General features: G+C 46.6%; 2 protein-coding genes across 2 annotated transcripts; both read right to left on the bottom strand.

Annotated features, from left to right (window-relative positions):
• Positions 1-866: 866 nt before the first annotated feature.
• Positions 867-2552, bottom strand: LOC105869233 (ubiquitin carboxyl-terminal hydrolase 17-like protein 6). Its single transcript, XM_012760928.2, has one exon. The coding sequence runs from the start codon at positions 2550-2552 to the stop codon at positions 867-869; it is 1686 nt and encodes a 561-aa protein (XP_012616382.2).
• Positions 2553-14461: 11909 nt separating this feature from the next.
• LOC142864127 (ubiquitin carboxyl-terminal hydrolase 17-like protein 6) lies at positions 14462-16147 on the bottom strand. The gene has a single exon (XM_075997277.1). It carries the CDS (start codon positions 16145-16147, stop codon positions 14462-14464), a length of 1686 nt encoding a protein of 561 aa, XP_075853392.1.
• Positions 16148-18806: the final 2659 nt, after the last annotated feature.

Raw genomic sequence — 18806 nt, 5'->3', positions numbered from 1 at the left:
TGCCTGTGGTTGCAGCTGAGCCAGGAGGATGTCTGAAGCCTGGAGTTGGGGGTAGCAGTGAACTGTGACCTTGCGACTGCATCCGCTCCACCCTGGGTAAAGAATGAGTCTCTGCTGCTGAGGGAAAAAAGGAACTACAGTACCTATGTCATATTGGGATGAATTTTATTAACATTTAACAGATTTTAAAACTACAGCTTTGCAATGAAATTTAATAACCTCATACACACAAGGCCATATTGGATCATTAAGCAGAAGGAGCACAATATCTAGAAAAAATGTAGACTTTCCAGCCTACTATATCCAGAGAACACACCATTGCACTTAATTTGATAACCCACCAAAATCCATGGAATAATCCTTAGCAGCTGAAGGCTTGGAGCGGTAAAAAGATCATACGTGTCTTGAAACCTTACTCCTATTTCAATTACTTAAAGTGTCGCACATGATTCCCAGATATCCCACGATACCAAAAGGCAAACATCTCACACCCACCCACAAGTGAGAACAAGTACTAACACAGCACCACCAGAAAATCATGAGACTCCATATTGAATTCCACACACTCTAAAAACCTCACAGTGGAATCCTACACTTCAAAACCTAAAAATCAGAATTCACAATGAATTTCATATACAGTGAACATCTGCACGTAGAAAGTTCCTTCAAATGTTCAGAACACTCAAAAATCCAAAGAAAATATTTCACATATGTGGCCACATCCTGGAATGCAGCCACCAGGAACCAATGGCTGCAGGTGCTTGTAGCCAAACCGGACCTCTTCATTTCCAAGTTTCTTCCTCCAGTACTGACTTGTGTGTGTGTGTGTGCGCGTCACTGCACATGCATCAGTTCTCATCCTGATATTACTGGAACACAACCAGAGAACTTGTGCCGTGCTTGTTCCTCCTCTTGCTACCCCTGGCCCTCCCACCCACACAAGGGACTTTGCTAGCTTTCAGGGACACCTGGTCTCTTTCTTCCTTGTCTGATGCGGGCAGCAAGTTATTGTCCTTTGTCATCTCCTTCTTGTATTTTGGTGGATGAATCACAACTGCATTGGAAGGCAGGGTGGATTCAATTTTTCGGAAGTTCACCGCAGGCTTTGGTCGGTTTTGTTCCAGGAGGCACTTCCACTGATCTAAGGAGAGCTCCGTAGTTGCTGTCTTTTCCAAGCGTTCCTCAAACTCGGGAATCTTGACGCCAGAGTCACTTTTGAGCTCCCGTTGGGTTGCTCCCTTGTCCGTGTCTTCAGCCCCACGGGCTCTTGGTTTCTTCCCTCTGGAGGCACACCCACCGTCTCTCCCCAATTCACTCTTCTGGATGTAAAAGAGAAGGTAGGCAGGTTGACTGAGGACAGAAGAAATGTGACAGGCGGTCACCTTAGCATCATCCATTTTGTACCACTGGCCATTCCCAGCTTTGACATAGCAGAAGTAATGTCCACTTTGACAGCTGCTCCCAGCATGGACCAGCACAGCATACAGGAGGTAAACAAGGGGTCCTCTGTTCCGCTGAGACATGTATGGTTGCATGTCAAGGCACTCGGGATATTGCACTTCTTTTGCAATTTTGTTGCCTGTGACATCTGAGAACCTTTTCAACACAAGCATCAGGACCTTGGAGGCAGTGTGCACAGTCAGAGACTTGGACGCAGGGACCTTCTTTAGACAAGTACCACAGTGATAGGCATCCTCTCCGTCCAGGTGCTCGGGCTTCACCAACCATTGCAAAGCTTGGTTGAGGCTCTGAGCTGCCTCGATATCCAAGGCGATGTCCAGGTAAGGTTCAAAGGTGTCTGAAATGCCATGGCAGTGCAGACACTTGATCTGAGACCTCCAGTAGCCTCCAAATATTTGACGGATTAGGGTTGTGTCCTCAGAGTGACCGTCTAAGGGCTCGTGCCCAGACAGACAAGCTCTCTTCATGGCATCCACAGTGCACATGAGAAACTCATGGGCATCTTCCTGGTCGTATCTGTGGAAGCCAGCAGCCAGTGCCAGCGAGGGCTTGATCACCTGGCCAGGCTGGGTTAGCACCCGGGTGACATGAGCTTCCATAGTGCACAGCATGCAGCATTCCTGACGACGACAGCTTAGAGAATGCTCCTGGGACAGCACATAGTTGGCGAGGGGTGGTGTGTACGTCAGGCACTGCAGTGCAGCATTCATGTAGCACGTGTTTCCCACATTGCAGAGCCCAGCACCAACCCCATAAGGTCTCTTCCAGGTCAGCAGCAGTTTGTCCCTGGGAGCCAATGGCTTTGTCCCAGGAGCCTGTTTTAAATGCAGGTCGGGATCTCTCTTAGATAACAGTGAAGAGTTCTTAGGTCGGTAATAACTGGGGTTATCCATATCGTCAGCTAAATTTGGCTGAGAAATTTTGAGTTTTGCAAAGGCATTGAAAGGAGGCTCCCCTCCCTGGAGGACTGAAGCAGCCTTCATGTTTCCGGGAGCGATGATCCCGAAGCTCCCCCGCTGGGACCGTAAGTTGAGGAAGGACGATGCTTTCCCTTCTGAGAGCGCCTTCAAATGGCAGGTCCGGCTCCACATCAGCCTTTTTATAGCTAGCCCGACTCACCACACCCACTCCCGAGGCACAACATCCACCAGTCACGTCCAAGCACTCAATCGGATTAGGAAGCCTCAGGGTGTGTTCTCTGGCAGTCCCCAGATAATCCGACCAGCACCCTCCCCATTACTATTTGTGCAACACCTGGGGCAGATTGAACTAGCAGGATCCCGATTAAGTACCCTTAATCGGGATTTAACAAGGGTGGGGTGGTGGACATATATTTGTCCTAGCCCTTTGAAAACAATAATGGGGGAACGTTAGATATTGAATAACAAGTCGGACTCACGCTTCGAGATTTTATTTCTCATTGCAAAGCTACAGTTCCTAAGGCAGAATGGCACTGGTGTAAGATCAGACCTAGAGACCAATGGAATAGAGCAAAAGGCCCAGAAATAGCCCTCCTTCTATGGTCAATAGAGTGAATGATTGGTGCACAGCTAATAACACTTTTCAGTGTGGACAGGATAGTGTTTTCAAAAAAGGCTGCTCTGAAACTTCGATATCCACAAAATAATGTAAATTTCCACACTCAGCCCTCAAGTCACAGAAAGATGCCTCTGCTTCTCAGACTCCAAAGTGCAGTTTCGAAATCTCGTCACCCCTTCCATGGCTCAGGCCTGCCGCTACAGCCAGCACACCCACTCACTAGGTAAAAGGTCAACAATCAGATCCAAACCATTAATGGCCTCAGGGGGATTACAGTGGGGTCCCTTGTATTCTGGTGGGAATCCCATGGGCCTAATCCACGTTACTATTTATTGAACACCGGAAGCAGATTCCGATATCAGTATTGTCCTGAAATACCCTGAGAGTACCTCTGAGTCACGGTGGTGGGTTTCCCTCTGTCTGGCTTCTTCCAACAGAAAGAGAAGGGATAACATGGGAAGAAGTGACGTGTGTATGCCTCTGTGTGCGTTTGTGTGTCTGTGTGTGTGCGTGTGTGTTTATCTATACTTTCATGCGTTTACATGTGCGAAGCACTAAAATGCCTTAGGATGCTGATAAGCAGAATTTGGACTCTTCCTTCCTGATTTTATGTCTTACTACAAACTACATTAATAAGTCACTGCGTTGCTGGCACAAGATCAAACCTAGAGATCAAAGGAACAGAATCCGTAGCCCAGATACAGCCCCTGCCGTCTGTGGTGCACTGGGTTGAGTGATGGATACAAGCGTGTCCAAACTCTTATGGAGAAAGTGCAGTCGTCTTTATAAAATACAGGATTGTGAAACTCTGATATCCACAGGAAACCTTAAAAGTTTGACCCTAAACAAATACGACACAAAATAACAAAATTACCTGGCAGAAAATACGAAAGTGTATCTTTAAATTGATGAACAAGTAAATATACAAAGTAAACGATGAAACGTTTAGAAGATGACATGGGGGATGTGTTCTCGGCACTGAATTTCTGGGGATTTCTTGGATATAACACCAAAGAATAGGCACAAAAGAAAAAAGCAAGTAAATTGGGGTTTATCTACATTAAAACTTTTATTCATCATGGCCACCAGGAAATGAGTAACAATAAAACGCATAGGATGGGAGAAATTATTTGCCAATTTTATATGCGATAAAGGACCAGGTAACCAGAATATTAAAACTTGTATGCAACTTAAAACAAAATTAAAAGCAAAAGGTACAAAAATAGCATTTTTCCTAGAAAAGATGCACAATGGCCAATGAATTCATAAACGGATGATCAATATCGTTATATATTAGGGAAGCACTAATCAAAATACAATGAGATAATGCTCTGCTACTGTGAGGGTGGCTAAAGTTTCAATCAATCAATCAACCAACCGATCAATCAAAGCGGAGACCAAGAAGGCTGTTAAGGAGGTAGAACAATGGAATCTCCTTACATTGGTATTCAGAAAGAGAACATGATGAAATTCCTGTCCAAAACAACATGACCATTCATTACAAAGTTAAACACATAATCATCACATGATCTAGAAACGGAACTCCTATGTATATACACAAAGGATTGAAAAGCAGACACTCAAAGAAATATTTGTGCATCGTTGTTCATATTATCAAAGTTCACAACATCAAGGGTGAAAAGAAACCAAAGATTCAACGGTGGATGAATGGATTTAAAAACTGTGGCGTTTGGGTGTGTGTTTTCCTGTGTGTGTCACGGAACATCGTTGAGCCTTGAAAATAAAGTTGTCTGTATTCAGGTTGCTAATGGAGGAGAGAGAGTGGAAATGAAGCTTCTATCCACCAACATTGCAGAGGTGAAAACAACGTTCACCGTGTCTGTACACATAAGTAGAAGACGGAAATGAAGATGCAGAAAACAGAGCTCCATCTGCCTCTCTAGAGGCATTTTAGGAGCAATCCTTGGAGTCACAAGGCAAGGTGAAAAATCAGCCAGTCACTCAAGGGCAAATACTTGAGGATTCATGTCAGGAGAGGTCTCCAGACCAGTCACTTCCATGGTGACAGAAAGGAGAACTGTAGTGTAGAAGGATTTCCCAGAGGGAAAACGTGGAGTTAAGGTTTGAACATTGCCGAGTTTCAGTTGGGAAAATGAGAAGTTCCAGAGGACGGTGGTTAGGGTTACACCTCAAGGTGAATGCAATGAATCTCGGGGAATCACAAATGGAAATACAATTAAAATGCTTCATCTAATATTAAGTACATTTCAGCTCAATAAAAATGCAAAGTGCAAGATGAAACAGGTGTATGTACAAAACTTTAATTTTCCTAAAGAAAGCATATGTTCTTAAAACCGTGCAGGTATACCAATACATTTGTTGTAAATAGGCTTGAAAAGGGCAAACGACAAAGAGGAGTGCTTCCATTCCCGGGACCATTAATGGAAACGTAACTGGATTGCGCTGATTAGGTTAGGTCACACCCACAACTGCCAACCCACGGAACTGTATAAAAGTCGGCTCAGACAGGAAGCCTCCCTCAGTGCCCCTTGCCCAGGAGTCCCGGCTGCTGCAGCACACCCGGCGCAGAGCTGGCCCCGCAGCAGGCTCCCCTCCTCTGAGAACCCACTGACAGACAACAGGGGGTCCCCGCACTTCAGGTTGGTGACTTGCACTGATGTCTTCAGAAAATTAGTAGAGTACAAGAAATACATGATATTCAGGTTGTAGGTCAAAGATAGGTATTCTGTTTTTATGATTGTACTTCTTTGAAAAGAGACCTAAAATACTTGAGTTAAATGTCAATTATCTCACAAAAATTCACATTCCTAAGGAAATACACCCCCCCCACCCCCGACTTTGTAGGGAAACGGTTTTGGAAACGTGGTGCTTTTGTCCGTAAGCAGTAAAGGCTGAATATTTCAGTTCTCCTTCGTTTCTTCAAACAGTTCACTGTGCACGTTTTAGAAAATACATAGAGGGTGGGCTTGTGGAGATAGGACAGTTATTGAAAGACTGTAGACCATAAACTTGCAGCAGAGCAGGGGAAAATTACATTTGCGTGTGAATTTGAGTTAGGAAATTGAATATTTTACCATCGATAGTGACAATTCAAAAGGTAACAGGAAAGCATGTTTGATTTCAGATTTTCAAATATTTGTGCCCCACGATTCTGGATACCATTTTCTGTAGCTTCGATTTTTTGTCGCTCCTGGAAAATATTGTCCTTCATTTCACTCATAGAGGAAAGTGTCATAGAGCTTATCAAAGTCTGCAGCATCAACGATTCTGGGGTAAAAACCTAAATTGATCGTTTCAGTACGTCAGGTCTAAGACAGGGCCCTATTTTGGGGATCGGTAACGATAGGAGAGGAAGGTAACACATCAGGGAATGAGAGTCCACTTTGTGAGGAAAGGACTTGAGGAAGTGGCTGACATGGCTTCCTTAAGGGGAAGAAGGTGTCGCGGGAATTTTTTGCACTATGCGAATTCATAGTGCTCTTAACGATCTTTTTTTTTTCTTTTACTCAGCAGATCCAAAGGTCCACCCCTGAGGTCATCCAACCTCAAGCTGCCGGGAGATGAGACGGGTGGCGGGTCACTACCCACAGTCTGAGAAGAACACACTCAGCAGAGCCCAGACTATGAGGAAGCAGCAGAGGGCACCCGCAGGGCCCAGGGCTCCCCGACCCGAGGAGGAGAATCCCAGGGTAAGTGGAGACGACGATCTTTGGGGATCAGGGGACACACGGACCTCAGAGTCGGGGGGTGACTGTAGAAAATTCTGACACCATAAGCCAGTTTTCATTCCTACCCAAGGATGGCCCTGCCCGAGGCCTCCTGACCATCAGGGGAGTCTATGAGAGACTCTGAGGACCAAACTCAGCTCCCAGTGAGTTCACGTGCAGCCAGGATTTTGTCCTGGTGCTGAGCTCTGGTTCATGGCGCCCACCCCTAGAACCTTTAATCTCTACTCCTAATGCCCTTCCTAACGGGTGCTTTTGGTTATGACGTCCTGGCTCGAGTGTGCAAGCACCTAATTGGCTACTTGTGCCGCTCACCTCCCTAAAAGCAATATTCAGGTCTGAATGGAAACTCTGTCCTTACGTTGCCGTTGGACGGCTGCCCCTGACTGCTGCTGAATCGCTCGCTGACCACTGTCCTTGTTCACCCACAGGTCAAGTGCAGGGACTGTGGGGCTTTTGGACACACGGCCAGAAGCACCAGGTGCCCCATGAAGCGCTGGGGTGGAGCCCTGGCGCCGCAGCCCTTGGGCCCCAATAGGGGGAAGGAGAACCTGGCACCCCGGAAGCCCCATGATCTCCAGGACCCAGTGTCACTCGACCAGAGTGAGAGGGAGAAGGAGCAGAGACCGAGGTGAGCCATGGGGGAGGTGTAGCCACTGCCTGGGCCCTGGACCCCCAAAAGGTGGCATGTCTCCTTCTCACACCTCGTGCACAGCCTCGTCCAGGCAAGGAAAACAGTACTGGGGACAAAGGGCCAGGAGGTCCCTTTCGGGTAGGTCTCCTGCCCCAGGAGCTCTTTCTCCTCCTGCACATTCAGGAAGGGGAGGCCGGAGCAGCTGCTGAGCTTGTGCACATGACCGGCAGAAAGGGTGTGGAGACTTCAGGAAAGTCCTTGCTGGGAAAACCCGGAGGGCTGCCTGGAGTAGGGCAGGGATCTGACAAGAGGGAAGGTGCAGCTTTAGCCCAGGTCACGGGGCTTTAACACCTGTGTCACACCCAAACAGTCACTGGGACCCTGCCGCCAAAAGGATTCCTCCATGTGTGGACGGGAAATCCCCGGGTGTTGATCACACCCTTTGTTCCGCAGGCAGGAGCAGCAGCAGAGGAAGTCTGTCCTGCAGGCGTTTCCCAGGACACCCCAAGGGAGGCCCCAGCAGGACTGCAAGGAAGTGCCGCAACCTTGTGCCTACCTGAGGGTGAGTGTGGCCCTGGTCCCTGCTCCCTGGGCCTGCTGGGCACCCCCGCTGCGTGTCCCTCCAGGCCCCGCTGTGTCTAGTCCTAGTTCTAGTCCTTACCCCCTAGCGAGTGTTAGTTTGAAATCCTTTGGGGCCAAGCTGATTCCAGTTTGTGTCCCTCTCAGATGTCATTTTTCCCATTTCCTCGTTTCAGCAAATTTACTTCCAAGCCTCCCAACGCTATGTGTGTGGGGGCACGTGCAAATCTGTTACCAGATTATTGCAAAAGCCAGAATCCTACATCCAGAAACACACATCTCTTGAGTGGATAAATATTCCGAAATTCCCTGTCCCGCCTCCTCACCCACCCAACTGCTCTCTGAAGAACATGAGGCAGTTACACTCCATGGGATGAAACGTGTGTTTCAAGTTCCTCCAGAGGGGGCGCTGATTTGAAGACCACCCTGTGGAATAGGACCTAGTCCGGGATCCCGTTCATTCTGTACTTGTCCCGATCACCCAAGGTGGAGAGCCTGCCCATATTTAGAATGACTTCTCATAATTAGGTCATCGTGACATCTAAGTTGCTTTGATCCTCGTTTCTAATCCCATGTGGTTGATTTTCAGGTTGAGTCGTCGGTGAGGAGTTTCTAACGTGTGTTTTGTCTTTTCCTACAGATTCCGAGCAGACCCGTGCCGGTCTACACAACCAACAACAGACCTGCCCTGGACCCTCCTCTTAGAAGCCAGCCACCTGCCAGGGATGACATGAGCTCCACGTTCTCCTCACTGTCTCCCATGGCAATGCAGAGACTGAGCTCCTTCTGCAGTAGTGGACCAGATAGAGGACAGGCAGGGCTCCTCACAGAGACCCCGAAGCCTGCGTTCAAGCGCTACGGCCAGGACCCTCTCGCCATTGACAGGCTGGCCCCGAGCAGGGGTGACCGCAGCTTCCTTGGAGCTCCCCACGCTGCCTCCACAACCCCTGTCCTGGGAGACGTCCTCAAGCCCCAGGCAGGGCACAAGCGTCCTGTTCTGATCTCACAGCCCTGCCCACCGCCTGCCACACGGAGCTCGGGCCAAGACTTCAATCTCAGCATCAGGGCACCCGGCAAGAGACCTGCAGAGACCCCCACCAGGACTTGCCAGCGTCCTCCAAAGAAACCCAGACGAAACCCCTTGGAGACACCTCAGAAGAGCACTCAGAGGCCGAAGCTGAGCCCTGTGCGGGCTGACCTGCCTCCACCAAGAGAAGCTGGACTTGAATGCAAAGTGGCGCCTCAGTGGACCGGGAAGAGTGCAAGCCAGGTGCCCAGCAGTGACCTGCAGCCTCCACATGGCAGAAGTCTCCTGAGCCCTGTCCAGGCCTGCACCGAGCCCCGTCTCCCGTCACCCAGCCCTGCTCCAGGCCAGCCCCTCAGGATGGCCTTCAGGAGACTGGACAGCGGGCAGTGGAGCTCCAGGCTCCTGCCAGCTCCCTCCTGCCTCCTCCCTGAGAAGCCAGGTCCTCCTGCCCAGAACCCTCACGCCCCAGAGAAGTCTGAGGCTCACTGTGCCCGGGTCCCCCCGAGTGTCCTGTATGAGGACCTTCGGCTTTCCTCGTCCTCTGAGGACACTGACTCCGAGTGAGACATTGTGTACTTGGGGTCCAAGTGTGTGTACTTCGCGGTGTCTGGGTGGTGCCTGGGTCCTTCATCTCTGAAGCCCTGTCCCGTCCTCAGGGGAGAGGCTTTGACTCTGGAAGTTGTCAGGGAACCCAGGCTTGGGATATTTCTTCACCTTGTACATTGGAGTTCTCTAATGTCACTGTATGAAAGTCTCTTTGCACTTTGCTTCTCTGTCAATAAAATTGTCACCTCGATACCAGGCCGTGTCCTATTTTTTCTTTATCCCAGTGCAAATTACGTAAAACCTATCTCTATAGGTGGAAGTTTATGGAAGGTGATGAGGAGGCTGGCAGGTCTAATGGCTCCTTAACAATTCAGAATCTCAGGCAAAATGCATCTCCACCCGATCCCAGGCCACTAAGATTGTGGGAGGGACCTGTGGATTTACCTGGGGACAAGGACCCGTGCGCTGTTCGTTCTGGTCAGCCAGATCCCCACACTTAGCTTCCTGAGCTGGGAAAGAAGCCCCAGCACACGACCCCTCCACCCCGACCCTCACACCCCAGGACAAATAGGCGTCGTTCTCTAGAGGATCCCCCATCGCCGCCGCCCCCACCCCCCAAAACATCACTTTCCTTTGCCGAGTCCTAGTAAACTTAGATCAAAATAGGAGTCTGAGGAAGGCAGCCTATGGAAATTTATGTGTATGCCCCTATTAATGCAAACTTCACTGGGCATCTGCTCCGTGTCCACACCCTCCTTACTGTACACCCTGTGCTGAGAACTTCAAGATGTTACCAGAATCAATTCCATAGCTGCTCAGGGAGGAACGCCCATGTCCTGGGAGGAAGGAGGACATGGGGACTGGGAGGGAGCAGCAGGGCAGGAGCAGACACTGCAGAGTGTGAGGAAAAACTGTCTCTGCCGGGATTCTGCTCTCAGGAGGAGTGACCTCCGAGCTCCCCTCATGGGTACAAGCTTCTGGAGACAAAATGACGTCAAAATCCCAGGCTGCTGCTACCAAAGGTGTAGAAGAGACACCCACACACAGCCCTGCCGTCTCTGGTGGACGGGTTTGAGTCACTGACACCAGGGTGTCAAAACTTTTCTATGCACAAGGGCATTCCTTGCCTAATAGGGTGCCGTGAAACTTAGACTATCCGAAGAAACCCCAAAGTTGGACCTTATACAAAAAAACACCCAAAGAAATAAAATTCCTAGACACAAAATACTGAAATACAACCTGAAATTCAGAAAACACTAAATGTACAAAGTCAACCATGAAACGTAGAAGAACATATGGGGGCAATGTTCAGGGCACGGGATTTTCTAAGGATTTCTTGCACATGACACCAACAATCAGGCATAAGAAAATAAATAGATTGGGGTGTATCAAAATTGGAACATTTTTTATTTTTCTCCAGCATATTGTGGGGGTACAAATGTTAGGGTCATGTCTATCACCCTTGCCCACCCCCTCCTTTGAGTCAGAGCTTCAAGCATGTCCTTCCCCCAGTTGGTGCGCAGTGCATTCACTATGAATGTATATAACCGTCCCCTCTCCCGCCACCTGCCCGACACACGATAAATGTTATTCCTTTATGTCCACTTAGGTGTTGATCACTTAATACCAATTTGCTGGTGAGTACATGTGATGCTTATATTTCCATTCTTGGGATACTTCACTTAATAGAATGGGTTCCAGCTCTATCCAGGAATAAACAAATGATGCTGCATCACCGTTGTTTCCTACAGCTGAAGAGTACTCCATGGCACACATATACCACGTTTTATTAATCGACTCATGTATTGATGGGCACTTGGGTTGTTTCCGCTTCTTTGCAATTGTGAAGTGTGCTGCCCTGAACATTCGAGTGCAGGTGTCTTCTTCTTAGAGTGACTTTTGTTCTTTTGGAAGGGTGCCGAGTCATGGGATTGCTGGATCAAAGGCTAGATAGACTTGTTGATCCAGTCGCTTTAGGGAATCTCCATATTGCTTTCCACAGAGAATGAACTAGTTTGCAGTCCCACCGGCAGCGTAAGAGTGTTCCTATCTCTCTGCATCCACGCCAACATTAGAACTTTTATGCTTCAAGGCCACTCTAAAACAATGACGGAACTACCAAAAGGAGGCGACAAAATATTTGCAAAATATATTTCTGATCAAGAAGGAGTATCCAGAATATTACAAAAGTTTGTGACTTAGAAACAAATTAAATCCCAAAAATGTATAAAAGTAGACGTTTCACCAGAGAAGATATGAAATGGCCAATGAATTCTTGAAGGGAGGCTCAAAATCCTTCTTTATTAGGGAAACACTACTCCAAATACAAAGAGATAATGCTCTGCTCTTCTGAGGCTTGAGACATTCAATCTATCAGTCAGTCAAAGCAGAGATTCAGAACCATTGTTAAGGATATATTGAATGAGAATCTCTGCACATTGCTACTGAGAATGAGAAAATGAGGAAACTCCTGTGGAAAACCACACGACCATTCCTCACAAAATTAAATGGATAATTATCATATAAGGCAGAAACGTCCCGCTTAGCTACATAGACAAAAGACTGAAAGGCAGACGCTCTAAGAGAAACTTCTATACCTTTCCTCATTCTACCAAAATTCCAGAAAGGACACAGTGAAAACCACCCAAATATTCAACAGTGGATGAACGGATGAAAACAATGGGGTGTTTGGGTGTGTGTTTTTCTATGTGTGTCCCGTAACATCATTTGGCCTTAACAATGGATAAAGTGGCCTCTTTGAAGGTTGCTAAGGGAGGAGAATTGGTGGTAATAAAGCTTCTGTCAGCCAATATGAGAGGGGTGAAAACAACGTTCACAGTGTCCGTACAAATAAGTGGAAGATGGAAATGAAAATGCAAGAAACACAGACCCATCTGGCTCTCTAGAGGTATTTTAGAAAAACTTCCTTGAGGCACAAGGCACGGTGAAACATCAGCCAGTCACCCAAGGACAAATACTTGAGGATTCATGCCATGTGAGTTCTCTAGACCAGTCACATCCGTGGTGACACAAAGGAGAATTGTAGTTTGGAAGGAGTTCCCAGAGGGAGAACGTGGAGTTAAGGATTAATACATATAGAGTTTCAGTTGGGAAAACGAGAAGTCCCTGGGAGGTGGATGGTGGTTAGGGTTACACCTGAAGGAGAATGCACTGAATGTCACAGAATCCTGCTCAGGTGAATACGATTAAAATGCTGCATTTCATATTAACTATATTTTATTTCAATAAAAATGCAAAGTGCAAGATGAAACAGGTATATGCACAAAAATTTATTTTTCCTACACATGGAAGTGGTATCTCGGGATTAGAACACAAGCGTGAGTGTCATTTAAAGCTCACCAACTGCATTGAATGTGAGCCCAATTGAGAATAAGTCTGCACCCAACACTTACCACACTTGAATTTTCACAAACATCACTCAGATACATTGTTTTTTAAAAATTATTATTACATTTTTATTTTTACACTTTAAAAATACAGAGTTTATTATATGTCTATTATGGTTCCATAAAATTATATTTAATAATTGAAGGATATGTGTTTTTTTTCCGGCATATTATGGGGGTACAGATTTTAAGGTTTCAATAAATGCCCAGTCCCCCCCTCCCCCAACAAGTCTGAGTCTTCAGCATGACCATCCCCCTGATGCCGCACATCTCACTCATTATATATGTTTCCCCCTCCCCCTTCCCCCTGACCAATACCCTATTACTGTAGTACCTATGTGTCCACTTAGGTGCTGCTCAGTTCATACCAATTTGCTGGTGAGTATATGTGGTGCTTGTTTTTGCATCCTTGGGAAACTTCACTTAATAGTATGGGTTGCAGCTCTAACCAGGAAAATGTAAGATACATTGTTAATATGTATGTTTTTGATTCATAAGGGGTGAGTTTTACCATAGATTTCTGTATTTCTAATAAGGTGCTACCAAGGTTTTCATTGCTCTCACATAATTAAACATTGATGACTATAACTACCAAGAAATTGAACTGGGGTGTTTTAGAAATTAAGCTCTTTGCAACATAGGGAGACACCAAACGCACAACAACAAAACATTCGCCAGGCACGGTGTCACCTGCCTGTGGTTGCAGCTGAGCCAGGAGGATGTCTGAAGCCTGGAGTTGGGGGTAGCAGTGAACTGTGACCTTGCGACTGCATCCGCTCCACCCTGGGTAAAGAATGAATCTCTGCTGCCGAGGGAAAAAAGGAACTACAGTACCTATGTCACATTGGGATGAATTTTATTAACATTTAACAGATTTTAAAACTACAGCTTTGCAATGAAATTTAATAACCTCATACAGACAAGTCCATATTGGATCATGAAGCACAAGGAGCACCATATCTAGAAAAAATGTAGACTTTCCAGCCTACTGTATCCAGAGAACACACCATTGCACTTAATTTGATAACCCACCAAAATCCATGGAACGATCTTTACCAGCTGAAGGCTTGGAGCGGTAAAACCATCATACGTGTCTTGAAACCTTACTCCTATTTCAATTACTTAAAGTGTCGCACATGATTCCCAGATATCCCACGATACCAAAAGGCAAACATCTCACACCCACCCACAAGTGAGAACAAGTACTAACACAGCACCACCAGAAAATCATGAGACTCCATATTGAATTCCACACACTCTAAAAACCTCACAGTGGAATCCTACACTTCAAAACCTAAAAATCAGAATTCACAATGAATTTCATATACAGTGAACATCTGCACGTAGAAAGTTCCTTCAAATGTTCAGAACACTCAAAAATCCAAAGAAAAGATTTCACATATGTGGCCACATCCTGGAATGCAGCCACCAGGAACCAATGGCTGCAGGTGCTTGTAGCCAAACCGGACCTCTTCATTTCCAAGTTTCTTCCTCCAGTACTGACTTGTGTGTGTGTGTGTGTGTGTGAGTCACTGCACATGCATCAGTTCTCATCCTGATATTACTGGAACACAACCAGAGAACTTGTGCCGTGCTTGTTCCTCCTCTTGCTACCCCTGGCCCTCCCACCCACACAAGGGACTTTGCTAGCTTTCAGGGACACCTGGTCTCTTTCTTCCTTGTCTGATGTGGGCAGCAAGTTATTGTCCTTTGTCATCTCCGTCTTGTATTTTGGTGGATGAATCACAACTGCATTGGAAGGCAGGGTGGATTCAATTTTTCGGAAGTTCACCGCAGGCTTTGGTCGGTTTTGTTCCAGGAGGCACTTCCACTGATCTAAGGAGAGCTCCGTAGTTGCTGTCTTTTCCAAGCGTTCCTCAAACTCGGGAATCTTGACGCCAGAGTCACTTTTGAGCTCCCGTTGGGTTGCTCCCTTGTCCGTGTCTTCAGCCCCACGGGCTCTTGGTTTCTTCCCTCTGGAGGCACACCCACCGTCTCTCCCCAATTCACTCTTCTGGATGTAAAAGAGAAGGTAGGCAGGTTGACTGAGGACAGAAGAAATGTGACAGGCGGTCACCTTAGCATCATCCATTTTGTACCACTGGCCATTCCCAGCTTTGACATAGCAGAAGTAATGTCCACTTTGACAGCTGCTCCCAGCATGGACCAGCACAGCATACAGGAGGTAAACAAGGGGTCCTCTGTTCCGCTGAGACATGTATGGTTGCATGTCAAGGCACTCGGGATATTGCACTTCTTTTGCAATTTTGTTGCCTGTGACATCTGAGAACCTTTTCAACACAAGCATCAGGACCTTGGAGGCAGTGTGCACAGTCAGAGACTTGGACGCAGGGACCTTCTTTAGACAAGTACCACAGTGATAGGCATCCTCTCCGTCCAGGTGCTCGGGCTTCACCAACCATTGCAAAGCTTGGTTGAGGCTCTGAGCTGCCTCGATATCCAAGGCGATGTCCAGGTAAGGTTCAAAGGTGTCTGAAATGCCATGGCAGTGCAGACACTTGATCTGAGACCTCCAGTAGCCTCCAAATATTTGACGGATTAGGGTTGTGTCCTCAGAGTGACCGTCTAAGGGCTCGTGCCCAGACAGACAAGCTCTCTTCATGGCATCCACAGTGCACATGAGAAACTCATGGGCATCTTCCTGGTCGTATCTGTGGAAGCCAGCAGCCAGTGCCAGCGAGGGCTTGATCACCTGGCCAGGCTGGGTTAGCACCCGGGTGACATGAGCTTCCATAGTGCACAGCATGCAGCATTCCTGACGACGACAGCTTAGAGAATGCTCCTGGGACAGCACATAGTTGGCGAGGGGTGGTGTGTACGTCAGGCACTGCAGTGCAGCATTCATGTAGCACGTGTTTCCCACATTGCAGAGCCCAGCACCAACCCCATAAGGTCTCTTCCAGGTCAGCAGCAGTTTGTCCCTGGGAGCCAATGGCTTTGTCCCAGGAGCCTGTTTTAAATGCAGGTCGGGATCTCTCTTAGATAACAGTGAAGAGTTCTTAGGTCGGTAACAACTGGGGTTATCCATATCGTCAGCTAAATTTGGCTGAGAAATTTTGAGTTTTGCAAAGGCATTGAAAGGAGGCTCCCCTCCCTGGAGGACTGAAGCAGCCTTCATGTTTCCGGGAGCGATGATCCCGAAGCTCCCCCGCTGGGACCGTAAGTTGAGGAAGGACGATGCTTTCCCTTCTGAGAGCGCCTTCAAATGGCAGGTCCGTCTCCACATCAGCCTTTTTATAGCTAGCCCGACTCACCACACCCACTCCCGAGGCACAACATCCACCAGTCACGTCCAAGCACTCAATCGGATTAGGAAGCCTCAGGGTGTGTTCTCTGGCAGTCCCCAGATAATCCGACCAGCACCCTCCCCATTACTATTTGTGCAACACCTGGGGCAGATTGAACTAGCAGGATCCCGATTAAGTACCCTTAATCGGGATTTAACAAGGGTGGGGTGGTGGACATATATTTGTCCTAGCCCTTTGAAAACAATAATGGGGGAACGTTAGATATTGAATAACAAGTCGGACTCACGCTTCGAGATTTTATTTCTCATTGCAAAGCTACAGTTCCTAAGGCAGAATGGCACTGGTGTAAGATCAGACATAGAGACCAATGGAATAGAGCAAAAGGCCCAGAAATAGCCCTCCTTCTATGGTCAATAGAGTGAATGATTGGTGCAAAGGTAATAACACTTTTCAGTGTGGACAGGATAGTGTTTTCAAAAAAGGCTGCTCTGAAACTTCGATATCCACAAAATAATGTAAATTTCCACACTCAGCCCTCAAGTCACAGAAAGATGCCTCTGCTTCTCAGACTCCAAAGTGCAGTTTCGAAATCTCGTCACCCCTTCCACGGCTCAGGCCTGCCGCTACAGCCAGCACACCCACTCACTAGGTAAAAGGTCAACAATCAGATCCAAACCATTAATGGCCTCAGGGGGATTACAGTGGGGTCCCTTGTATTCTGGTGGGAATCCCATGGGCCTAATCCACGTTACTATTTATTGAACACCGGAAGCAGATTCCGATATCAGTATTGTCCTGAAATACCCTGAGAGTACCTCTGAGTCACGGTGGTGGGTTTCCCTCTGTCTGGCTTCTTCCAACAGAAAGAGAAGGGATAACATGGGAAGAAGTGACGTGTGTATGCCTCTGTGTGCGTTTGTGTGTCTGTGTGTGTGCGTGTGTGTTTATCTATACTTTCATGCGTTTACATGTGCGAAGCACTAAAATGCCTTAGGATGCTGATAAGCAGAATTTGGACTCTTCCTTCCTGATTTTATGTCTTACTACAAACTACATTAATAAGTCACTGCGTTGCTGGCACAAGATCAAACCTAGAGATCAAAGGAACAGAATCCGTAGCCCAGATACAGCCCCTGCCGTCTGTGGTGCACTGGGTTGAGTGATTGATACAAGCGTGTCCAAACTCTTATGGAGAAAGTGCAGTCGTCTTTATAAAATACAGGATTGTGAAACTCTGATATCCACAGGAAACCTTAAAAGTTTGACCCTAAACAAATACGACACAAAATAACAAAATTACCTGGCAGAAAATACGAAAGTGTATCTTTAAATTGATGAACAAGTAAATATACAAAGTAAACGATGAAACGTTTAGAAGATGACATGGGGGATGTGTTCTCGGCACTGAATTTCTGGGGATTTCTTGGATATAACACCAAAGAATAGGCACAAAAGAAAAAAGCAAGTAAATTGGGGTTTATCTACATTAAAACTTTTATTCATCATGGCCACCAGGAAATGAGTAACAATAAAACGCATAGGATGGGAGAAATTATTTGCCAATTTTATATGCGATAAAGGACCAGGTAACCAGAATATTAAAACTTGTATGCAACTTAAAACAAAATTAAAAGCAAAAGGTACAAAAATAGCATTTTTCCTAGAAAAGATGCACAATGGCCAATGAATTCATAAACGGATGATCAATATCGTTATATATTAGGGAAGCACTAATCAAAATACAATGAGATAATGCTCTGCTACGGTGAGGGTGGCTAAAGATTCAATCAATCAATCAACCAACCGATCAATCAAAGCGGAGACCAGGAAGCGCTGTTAAGGAGGTAGAACAATGGAATCTCCTTACATTGGTATTCAGAAAGAGAACATGATGAAATTCCTGTCCAAAACAACATGACCATTCATTACAAAGTTAAACACATAATCATCACATGATCTAGAAACGGAACTCCTATGTATATACACAAAGGATTGAAAAGCAGACACTCAAAGAAATATTTGTGCATCGTTGTTCATATTATCAAAGTTCACAACATCAAGGGTGAAAAGAAACCAAAGATTCAACGGTGGATGAATGGATTTAAAAACTGTGGCGTTTGGGTGTGTGTTTTCCTGTGTGTGTCACGGAACATCGTTGAGCCTTGAAAATAAAGTTGTCTGTATTCAGGTTGCTAATGGAGGAGAGAGAGTGGAAATGAAGCTTCTATCCACCAACATTGCAGAGGTGAAAACGACGTTCACCGTGTCTGTACACATAAGTAGAAGACGGAAATGAAGATGCAGAAAACAGAGCTCCATCTGCCTCTCTAGAGGCATTTTAGGAGCAATCCTTGGAGGCACAAGGCAAGGTGAAAAATCAGCCAGTCACTCAAGGGCAAATACTTGAGGATTCATGTCAGGAGAGGTCTCCAGACCAGTCACTTCCATGGTGACAGAAAGGAGAACTGTAGTGTAGAAGGATTTCCCAGAGGGAAAACGTGGAGTGAAGGTTTGAACATTGCCGAGTTTCAGTTGGGAAAATGAGAAGTTCCAGAGGACGGTGCTTAGGGTTACACCTCAAGGTGAATGCAATGAATCTCGGGGAATCACAAATGGAAATACAATTAAAATGCTTCA

This window comes from Microcebus murinus, chromosome 24, assembly GCF_040939455.1.
Source record: "Microcebus murinus isolate Inina chromosome 24, M.murinus_Inina_mat1.0, whole genome shotgun sequence".
Lineage (NCBI taxonomy): Eukaryota > Metazoa > Chordata > Mammalia > Primates > Cheirogaleidae > Microcebus > Microcebus murinus.
The sequence above is the reverse complement of the archived record's forward strand: the minus strand, read 5'-3'. Positions and strand labels throughout refer to the sequence as shown.

Excerpts from the sequence above, each read along its gene's own strand:
- LOC105869233 (XM_012760928.2), bottom strand. The coding sequence starts at position 2,552 with ATGTGGAGCCGGACCTGCCATTTGAAGGCGCTCTCAGAAGGGAAAGCA.
- LOC142864127 (XM_075997277.1), bottom strand. The coding sequence starts at position 16,147 with ATGTGGAGACGGACCTGCCATTTGAAGGCGCTCTCAGAAGGGAAAGCA.